Source organism: Elephantulus edwardii, unplaced genomic scaffold, assembly GCF_000299155.1.
Source record: "Elephantulus edwardii isolate Elephantulus edwardi_28Jun2011 unplaced genomic scaffold, EleEdw1.0 scaffold00076, whole genome shotgun sequence".
NCBI classification, from domain to species: Eukaryota; Metazoa; Chordata; class Mammalia; order Macroscelidea; family Macroscelididae; genus Elephantulus; species Elephantulus edwardii.
In genome coordinates this window covers 3,292,279-3,302,699 of record NW_006399826.1, presented here as the reverse complement: position 1 = coordinate 3,302,699, position 10,421 = coordinate 3,292,279, and the positions used below count along the sequence as shown (strand labels likewise).

Here is a 10,421-nt window from a genome sequence, read left to right as displayed (position 1 = left end):
CTGGCACAGTGCCTGCCACAGCGGGCTTGAACATGGCAGAGATCCCGATGATGGTGCGAGATTGGGCAAGCTTCCGACCTGGTGGGCAGGATTTCCTGATATGCATTTTTTGCACTCTGCACCACGTCCTCCTTGGAATCACTAGGTGCACAATTCCCTGGATTCCGTAACTGACGACTTGCATCTTTCCTCGCCTCTCATTAAAAGCTTTCTTTTTCATTTCAATCAGGCGCTGTCCTTTTGCTCTGCCACTGTTGCAGACCGTGTTTCCCGCTTGCCAGCTGAGAGCTGTTGGCAGGTTATTTATGCTTGCCCCAGACCCCTCGCCTGTGCTATCATTACAGGGTGGTTGTGAGAACTGGACTTCAAACACGAGTGCGGACAGCAGTGCCTGGCACAGTGTAGTCAGTCAGCCCTCCTAAGTGCGGCTAACTGCTCCCAGAGAATCACTGTAGGCGTCACATGAGCTAGTGTGAGGCCTGCTGAAGACGACCACAAGGACAGACTTCTCTTTTTCTCCCTTTTTCTTTTTGAGCCGCACACAGAACTCTGAGCTGTCCCTCCGAGAAAAGCCCGCGGCCAAGCGCGATCTCAATGCGGTCATTGTTGGCGGGCCGCCCCTCCCCCCGCGCCGGAGCGCGTCTCCATGGCAACACGGGGCTTGCCTCTCCCCGCCCCCTCGGGCCGGCAGACCGGAAGCAGGCCGTGCCGGAGGCTTCTGGGAAGGGCTCGTGGAGCCTCGTTTCTGTGTGTGCCGTGGACGGCAAAGCTGCTGCGGGTCCTGAGCTGAGGTGTGCGCTCGAGCCGGGGAAGGGTGCATGAAGGGGACGCTGGGCGCGAAGTTGCGGACTGCGTGGAAGGAGTAGGTGAATGAACCCGGGGGGAACCTTCCTTGGCTCAAGGGAGGCGCAGGGGGACAGACAGTGTTCACTGCGGCCGGAGGCTGGGGGATGGGAGGGGAAGACGCGGGCTTGCTCGGATCCTCTCCATCGCTTTGCGTCCTCGCCCATCCTCAGTGTCCACGGCGGTCCCCGCCTTCCCCCTCCCCCACCGGTCGGTTTTGTTCTATTTTGAGGCCCTGGCGGATCGCGGAGGGTTCTGGGACTCGTATCGGGCGGAGGTGGGAGCGGGCGGGCTCGGCGTGAGGGCTGCCGGGAGTTGTAGTCCCGGCGCGTAGGCGGAAGTGCTGCGACTGCGAGTGTTGGGGGCAGTTAACTCTTCGGGAATCCCTCGCCCCTGTGACAGGGTGCCGGATTCGGAGCCCCTGTTCTGTTGCAGGGAGGAGGAAGGGTGATAGATCGCCTGCGACAACGGTCTCCACCTTAAACTCTTAACATTATTGCCGGCCTGCCCGCTCTGTGCCCTCCACTTAACCCGAGCATTGTGCTAAAAGAGGTTTTAGTTTATCTAGAAGTGCTTGCACTATTGAAAAAATAGGTTCTTGGAAAAGAGGAAGATGCTGCCTAAGTCCTTACCTTCCAGAGTGCTTCCTTAAATCTATATACGGCAAAGTCTATGCTGATTGCTAGCCTTCATTATAATAGGGGTACAATGCATTTCTTAGAATTCTTGACCTTCCCTTTCAGGACCCTAAAATACATTCAGTAGCTATGTAGCTCGTTTCTTGTTTGTGTTACGTATACTGCCGAGGCCATGACTGTACAAGGACTAAGGAAAGGCTCATGAATAGTGCAGGATTTCTCTAAAGGTAGAAGCTGGGAAGACTGTGAGTCATCCAGTTTCAGGATAGGCTTCTTGGCCTCTGCAAAAACCCAGGGAGATTATGGAAGTACTGTTTCGTCATGCTGCGTGGTGCAGCATCAGGCGAGGTTTCTGTCCACTGTATGTAAGGTCGCTGTAAGTCAGAGTTGGCTTGATGGCACCTAACAACAGTGCAAGTAGCCCTGATGGTGTAGTGACTGATTGGCAGGTCCAGCCCCAGGGGGAAAGCTACGTCTGTTTCTATAAAGATTTAGATAGTCTTTGAAACCTTATGTGCCAGTTCAAGCCTGCCTTAAAATGTTACCTTGAATCTGAATAGACTCCAATTGTAGTGGTTTTAGTTTTTCAATGCTTCTCCTAAATTTAAATACACTTAATGACACAACCCTGCTTACTGAAACTGAAGAGGACCTGAAGCGCCTGCTGCAGAATGTCAAGTACTGCAGCCTACAATATGGATTGAGGCTCAATGTCAAGAAGACAAAGATTCTCGCCACTGGACCTATTGGCAGCATCAGGATGGATGGTGAAGAGATTGAGATTGTACACAGCTTTAGTTTGCTTGGCTCCATAGTCAACAGTCTTGGCACCAGCAGCCAGGAAATTAAAAGGTGTATTGCCATGGGAAAGTCTGCTGTTAGGGACCTCTCCAAAGTACTGAAGAGCAATGGTGTCTCTCTGGAGACTAAGGTGCATCTGATACAGGCCATGGTCTTCGCAGTCACTTGTTATGCATCAGAGAGTTGGACAATGACCAAGGAGGATAGAAGGAGAATTGATGCCTTTGAGCTGTGGTGCTGGAGAAGAGTATTGAGAATACCATGGACTGCTAGGAAAACAAACAGATTTGTCCTGGAAAGGGTTAAACCGGGTGGCTCCTTGGAGGGAAGAATTCTGAGGCTCTGTCTAACATACTTTGGACATGTTGTGAGGAGAGACCGGTCCTTGGAGAAGGACATCATGCTTGGGAGGGTGGAGGGACGGCGCAGGAGGAGAAGGCCCTCTATGAGGTGGATTGATTCAGTGATTGGGATAATTGGGATGGGAGTGTCAGAGACAGTGTGATTGGCACAGGACAGAGCGGAGTTTAGGGCTGTTGTACATAGGGCCCCTATGAGTCGCAAGCGACTCGACGGCACATAACAACAACAAATGCTGCACTGAGCAACTTGGTTTTTAGCTTAACATTTGTAGATAAAGAAAATGAAATGGTAAAAAGTATTCCCACAGGTAATTGGTTTGAATCCACCAGCTGCTCTGTGGCAGAAGTATGGGCAGTCTCCTGTGCAATTTATTGCCTCTGCAAACCCACTGGAGGGTCTGCTGTGGGTCACTTCTGACTTGCTGGCACACAACAACAACCATCAAATATGGAATTTGGGCATCTGAACCCAACCAGAGGTGCCACAGAAGGCAAGCTTAACAGTCTTCTGAAAGCTCATGGCTTTGAGAACGTCATGGAGGGGTTTTACCCTGCACATAAGGTACCTCCGTCTCCATTCCCTTCCTCGCTCTCATTGTGACAGAGTCTAGTTGATGCCTAGCTTACTCCCCCAAGGCTTTCACATCTCACTAGCTTCAAATGCAAGGCTCCTGGTTGGCACAGTTTGTGTTCAGCTATTCTAAAGATTGGTGGTTTGAACCTCTCTGGCTATACCACAGAGGAAAGGCTGGATGATGTGCTTCAGTCAAAATTACAGTGAAGAACACTCTTTGGAAAAGTTCTGCTGAATAACGTGGGGTTTGTTCAGTGGTAACAAGAGAAAATGAAGAATGATCTAGTGGCAAGAAGCTTTGCTGTAATCCCAAAGGCACACAGATGCTCTGCTGAAGAAGGAGGGGCAATCTTCCTGTGCCAGTTGGATCCTATTTGAGGTACACAACAACAACAAAAAAGAGAATGAAGGCCTTGAGTTTGTTTAGAAATCAAATCTGGGTTGGTTCTTACTTGGATTCTTTTTAGAATTTAGAGTTTCAGTCTCTATTACTCTGCTCTTTATATATACTATGAAATGTGAGCAAATGAATGTTGTTGTATTCTGGTAAGACTGATTATGGATACAAGTTTTAAGTTCCTGTCAATTTCATGGGTTGTGAAATAGCCTATGATATTTTCAACCGTTTGAAAATGAGGAAACAATTAAGACCAGGACTAGGACCGTACAAAAGCTAGCAGGTGTTACCTAAGCTCTGATATTTAATACAGATTTTCTGGTATAAGTTAATTTTTTTTCTTTTAAACTTTAGGAGTGCTGTGACAGGAACAAGGATTATCTCTGAGGCCTGAGTCCTGCCTCCTGCCTTACCTTTTCTTAAAATATTGTGATTCAAGATGTCTGCCCAGTCAGTGGAAGAAGATTCAATACTTATCATCCCAACTCCAGATGAAGAAGAAAAGATTCTGAGAGTGAAGTTGGAGGAGGACCCTGATGGTGAAGAGGGTTCCAGTATCCCCTGGAGTCATCTCCCGGACCCAGAGATCTTCCGACAACGATTCAGGCAGTTTGGATACCAGGATTCGCCTGGGCCCCGAGAAGCTGTGAGCCAGCTTCGAGAACTGTGCCGCCTGTGGCTCAGGCCGGAGACACATACAAAAGAACAGATCTTGGAGCTGGTTGTGCTGGAGCAGTTTGTAGCTATCCTCCCAAAAGAACTTCAGACTTGGGTTCGGGAGCACCATCCAGAGAACGGTGAAGAGGCAGTGACGGTGCTTGAAGATTTGGAGAGTGAGCTTGATGACCCTGGACAGCCAGTAAGTGCTGGTGCCACTGGTGCTGTGTCAGAAGTACTGGTGGGCAAAACTGCTCAGTTACAGATTTCACCCACCTAAGTTAGAATTACGTTTATTCCTTTTTTCCTCACTGCTGCTTAATACCTGAGCTGCTTTGCCTTCTAGACCTGCAGTTGAGGTAGTCCTTCATGTGTGTGAGTTTTCAGACTGCACTTACAACTGTTTCCCCTTCTGTATCCTATTGTTAGATGCACTGCACACAGTGTTACATTGTGTAAACTACTGTTGTTATTAATCTCTGAATTTATATGTAATGTTTCTAACCACCAAAGAGAAAAAGATGGTTTTATAAAGGTACTAACATAAAATGTAACAAAGAAATCTCCATTGTGAACTCAAAACAAGACCCACACCTCACACCTTGCACAAAAACCAACTCAGAGTGGATCAAGGACCAGGGACTAAAGCCAGGGAATATAAACTTCATTAGAAAAAAGCTCAGGTGAACTCTAGATGCACTAATCCACAACATGAACAGTCCCTGAAAACCTATAACCAGGAGAGGATAAAATAGATGAATAGGATCTTCTCCAACAGGGTAAAAAGGGAAGCCACAGACTGTGAAAAAATATTTGATAATAACATGTCTGATAAGGGACTTACATCTAGAATTTATAGAATACTTGAGCACCACAATGAGATAAAGGTAAAAAACCCAATTGCAAAATAGGCACAGGATATGAACAGACATTCACCAAAGAAGACATTCAGATAGCCAACAGCACATGAAGAAATGTTCAAAGTCCCTAGCTCTAAGAGAGATGCTAATCAAAACAACTATGAGATATCTCATACCAGCCAGTAAACAATAGCAGAATTCAACAGAGTAGCAAACAACAAATGCTGGCAAGGTTGTGGAAAAATTGGAACCCTTATTCACTGTTGGTGGGAGTGTAAAATGGTGCAACCACTGTGGAAGGCGGTGTGGCGTTTTCTTAAAAAGTTGGAACTAGAGATACCATTTGACCCAGCAATTCCACTACTGGGAATATACCCCAAAGAGACCAGCAGTGCCACCCAAGCAGATATATGCACACCCAAGCAGATATGTGCACACCCATATTTATTGCTGCTTTGTTCACAATAGCAAGGAGTTAGAAACAACCCAAATGCCTGTCAACAAACTAATGGACAGAGAAGATGTGGTATATTTACACAATGGAATATTAGGAAGCACTGAAAAACAACTAAAATGGGTAATGATGGAGGACATGCTGAGTGAAATCTCAGTCACAAAAAGACAAATATTGTATAATGCCACTGTTATAAAAACAGGACTGAAGGGGGCTTGGGGGGAAACTAAGAAAATGGGATAAATAATGTACATGGCATTGAAACAGACGAGGGAGAGAACTGCATAAAAGGAATACATGATGAAGTATTATTAACATGGCAAGAGTCCAGAATAAGAGATGCATGGTAAAAGGGGGGGTGGGAGTGGGGAGGACCATATAACAATGAAAGATCTTTTTTTCCCAAAGAAAAAAACTGGGGGAGGAGGGACTACAGGGAGGAAAATGTGTAACAAAGAAATGGAAATCCAAGTTCTTTATAAATTTACAGTAATATCTCAAGGGGAAAAAAGAGTGTTCAAGATTATATCGGAACTAACCATAAAGTCATTTGAATAGATGCCTATCCTAAGTCAAGGATTACTTGTCTATCTTGTATTATTTCTGGGTTTTTAGTCTGATTCTCATAAAAATGTCTTCCTTGCCGAACCAGATCCCGTTGTTTTCCAGGTTTCTCTTCGACGGCGAAAGCGTGAAGTGTTAGTAGAGGAGGTTGTGTCTCAAGACGAAGCTCAGGGATTACCGAATTCTGAGCTTGATGCTGTGGAGAACCAGCTCAAGTGGGCATCGTGGGAACTGCATTCCCTCCGGCACTGTGGTAAGGCCTGGAGCTCTGAGGGTGGAACGTGAGTGCAGGCCTTCACCACAGAGGGCAGTCTCTGATGTCTGTCACTCGGGTCCAGAATGCTCTGCTTGTTTTCACTGTCGTGGGCATTACTGTTACCTGGACTCCTTGGACATAAGCACTCTCTAGCTTGTTGATTTTTAGTCTCATTGCTGACCTCAGTTAAACTCCATTTCGGTAAATGTCATCCGTCTTGTCATTCTTTTCAGCTTCTTTTTTGAAGACCTGTCCACACTAGGCTGAATTTGCCTTAGTCTGGGCTGGCGCCTCCATGTAGACTATCAAGTCCTCTATTTTGCATGCAGTCTTGCTTATTTGAAACCTTGGTAAAGGACTCAACTACTAACCAACCAAAAAGTTGCTAGATTTTATACCCAGCAGATCTGTAGGAGAGAGACCACAATCCACTTTTAGAAGGTCACAGCCAAGAAAGCCCTGGGGACTGCTCTGCTCACTTATGCTCTGGAGTCACCATGAGAAGAAATCAACTGGCTACAACCTAACAATGCTTATTTACTAGCTGTTCTATACCCTTTTACTATCTTATCTCCTGCCTAATCTTTTGGGTGTAAGCGTTGCTTCATTACTCTGTTCAATATAACTGAACCTTAATTTGAATTAAGTTAGTATTCTCATTCTAGTAAAAAAATACAACAACCTTTTGTAAATAGCTCCTCTGTTTTCTTCAACATCCTAAGACACTTCTCTTACAGAAATGATGTTGTTGTTGATTGCTTTCAAGTTGGGCATGAGTCATAGTGATCCTATGAACAAAAGGCCTGAAGCCCCTCTACGACTGTCGACATTTATCAGAGTTCTTAGAGTTTCCGGAGGCATGTTGCTTGGGAAGTGGATGACTAAAAAATTCTCTACTTTCTCCAGGTGGTCATAACAAAAAATGAGTTCTTTTAAGTTAACATGCTTTAAGTGCAGACAAATTAAATAAACCAGTTACATTTGTAATAGTTCACTTAGCCCATTCTTTCCCAATGTGTTAAATATTAAACCTACTTGTGTCCTTCCAACACAATCCCTTATAGTGTACTTCTAAAACCGTGGGGTTTATTTTAAAAATCCACATAGATTAAAATGGAATTTTGTTTGAATCTGCTTTGGGCATCCTTCCTGGCCACGGTTGGGGATACCCTCGTGTGTGTCAGTCAGAGGGAGGCCTGAGCAGGTTATCCCCACTCAAGTGGACCCTCTGCCTTTGAGTCAATTCCATCACATAGGGACCCTTGGGCAGGTCCTGAGGCTCTAAATCTTCATGACAAGAGACCACCTTTCTGAGGAGTAACTTTTTGTTCGTCATTTGTTACTTACTCACTTTGTAAGTGCTTCTTAATTCTACAGTCAACTGCCTGTCTTTTTAAAAGTGGGACGTTTTAGTTGGCTAATAAATCTTGCACTTATTTCTTGTAACATTTTGTAGTGCTTTTGTTGAAAATGTTGTGCAACAAATTAGTTTTCTAATGAATAGAGCATATTGTGCATGTTATTCTGTGACATTTGTTGCATTTCTCCCAGGGTGTTAGCACTTTGTCTTTTTCTCCCCTCAGTTCCCTGTCTGGCCCCTCACTCCCCCTACCTCTTTGCACTCTCATCTTTGGTTTGGGTCAGTATTGCCCTTTGGACTCAGGCGATTGATTGGGCTTGCTCTTATTTCTGAGTGGAGCATACATGGTGGTACCTCTTGTTGATAATATAGGCTTTTCTTTCACCAGACACAGTAATTCAACTTAGAAATGTACGACTTCTCTAATTACTTAGGCAAATACCAAATCAGGCAGGCTTCTTTTACATGCAAACTTTTCTTTATTAAGGAACATGTTAAAATTTTAAATAGCACATCCCAGTGATATCAGAGGACGCCCTGGGGTGCCCATTGCTCAGCACTCTTTCATCAGCACTCTCTTCTGTGCTCCACCATTAGTCTTCTCTCTGCTGTGACCACCTTAGTCTCGCACATTACAGAAATAAACTTTTGATAGATTGCTTGTTATTTATGGATTAATATTTTGCTATGAGTTCTTGACTCAAAGCAAAAGAACATTGTACTGGATAAATTTTATTTTTATTTTTCTTACCATTTCTGCTAGACTTAACCACTTCACTTTACTTAACTAATTTGGGATCTATCATCCTTTTTTCTTTTTTTTTCCCTTTTTTTTATGAATACCACTTACAGCTCACTGATGTGTGTTCTCACTTAAATTCAGATACAGTCTATTAATACTTCATTATGCTATGCCCTTAACCTTCTTAACCTCATAGTCTTGCCCCTGCTTTCTAATAGTTGACAGCCTTAACAGCATTTTACGTAGGGCTGTTTATGGATGTTTGCAACCTTTCATTCTTAATTCCCAGTTTGTTGTTTGATTTTTGCAGGTTCCTTTGTCCCAGAACAGAAGGTAAATGCTCTTTACTTTTTCTGTGTTTCAGATGATGATGCTAGGACTGAAAATGGAACAGTAGCTCCAAAGCAGGAGATTCCATCAACAGTACAATCTCATGAAGTTGCTCCTGGCACTTTGAATATAGGTGTTCCTCAGATTTTTAAATATGGAGAAGCCTGTTTCCCCAAGGGCAGGTTTGAAAGAAAGCGAAATCCATCTCGAAAGAAACAGCATATTTGTGACGAATGCGGAAAACACTTCAGTCAGGGCTCAGCCCTTATTCTTCATCAGCGAATTCACAGCGGGGAGAAGCCGTATGGATGCGTTGAGTGTGGGAAAGCATTCAGCAGAAGCTCCATTCTCGTGCAGCACCAGAGAGTCCATACTGGAGAAAAACCTTACAAGTGTCTTGAATGTGGGAAAGCGTTTAGCCAGAATTCTGGGCTTATCAATCACCAGAGAATCCATACTGGGGAGAAACCTTACGAGTGTGTTCAGTGTGGGAAGTCCTATAGTCAAAGCTCCAATCTGTTTAGACATCAGAGGAGACACAATGCAGAAAAACTTCTGAACGTTGTGAAAGTTTAAGCAGTTTTTTAAAAAAAAAATTTAGCACTCAGGTCTTTTTCTTCAGAAATGAAGACAAAATTAAAACAGGAGATGATACACAATAGTTTATTTCCCCTTTGACTGTCAGAAAATCCACTGGGAAACGTAGAATATGATTACTCATGAGAGACAGTGTCATGTCTGCCTAGAAACTGAAATTTTAAACTTAATTCAGGTATTAATGCCTAAATCTTCCATGTGATATTTATACCTTCTATTATGTTTCCAAATAATGAACTACCTGATTCTTTGTTCTTTTCTTGGTTTCACTTTTAGACAGATGAGTTCTTTCTGTGTTGATCAGGAAATATTTTTTGCAAGGATAACATTCCGCTCTAAATTAAAAGGCAACATGGGAGTTTAAAGTCTGAAAACTGAAACCATGTTTTCAAAATAAACCTTATGTCTTTTCTACCTAATTTAAATATTTCTGAAAATTAGAGATAAAGGATAGCTAATGGCCTCAAAATGAACCTTGAAATTCTGGTTAAGAGCTGATGGTGACAAAGCATTTCATAGTGAGTGGAATACTTGAGATTAGGGAAGATACACTGACACTTTGATCTAAAAATTGAATTATGTCAAGACTTTATCTAAATGCTGCTCTCTTACTGGACAAAACCCCACCTCATCCTGTACGTCCTTGGGAGGTATCTCGCTAGTGAACATACTATACTTCATGCTTTGTAAGCATAAGGACAGTCTAAGCAACAGTTAAAACCGAAGGTCATTACTAGAACAGGAGGCGAGAGTTTGTAGTGCATGGCATTGTTGGAAGGCAAATGTAAAGGGAAGGATGCTGGTTTGTCTTGGCTTCTAGAAAACAAAAGACTTGAAGATAGAATTAATATTTTGCCTTCATCTTTGTTACGGACAGAATTCTCTTACAAGTAGGCAGCAAGGTTCAGATTTGTTTGCTACTTTTATTTTTTTGGGGTTGAACACCAGTTTGAAAAACAAAACAGCTATGTGTTTATTGAACATTT

The 10,421-nt window shown here is 43.7% G+C and overlaps 1 protein-coding gene across 1 annotated transcript; it reads left to right on the top strand.

Annotated features, from left to right (window-relative positions):
• Window positions 1-4,054: 4,054 nt before the first annotated feature.
• ZNF24 (zinc finger protein 24) lies at window positions 4,055-9,414 on the top strand. Its single transcript, XM_006889181.1, has 3 exons — window positions 4,055-4,474; window positions 6,256-6,403; window positions 8,873-9,414. The coding sequence occupies exons 1-3, from the start codon at window positions 4,055-4,057 to the stop codon at window positions 9,412-9,414; spliced, it is 1,110 nt and encodes a 369-aa protein (XP_006889243.1).
• The last annotated feature ends 1,007 nt before the right edge of the window (window positions 9,415-10,421 follow it).

What these genes read in the sequence shown, in the direction of transcription:
- ZNF24 (XM_006889181.1), top strand. Translation starts at nt 4,055, where the DNA reads ATGTCTGCCCAGTCAGTGGAAGAAGATTCAATACTTATCATCCCAACT. An exon ending in TTGATGACCCTGGACAGCCA is followed by an intron (nt 4,475 to 6,255) that starts GTAAGTGCTGGT and finishes GTTGTTTTCCAG; the next exon opens with GTTTCTCTTCGACGGCGAAA. An exon ending in GCATTCCCTCCGGCACTGTG is followed by an intron (nt 6,404 to 8,872) that starts GTAAGGCCTGGA and finishes TCTGTGTTTCAG; the next exon opens with ATGATGATGCTAGGACTGAA.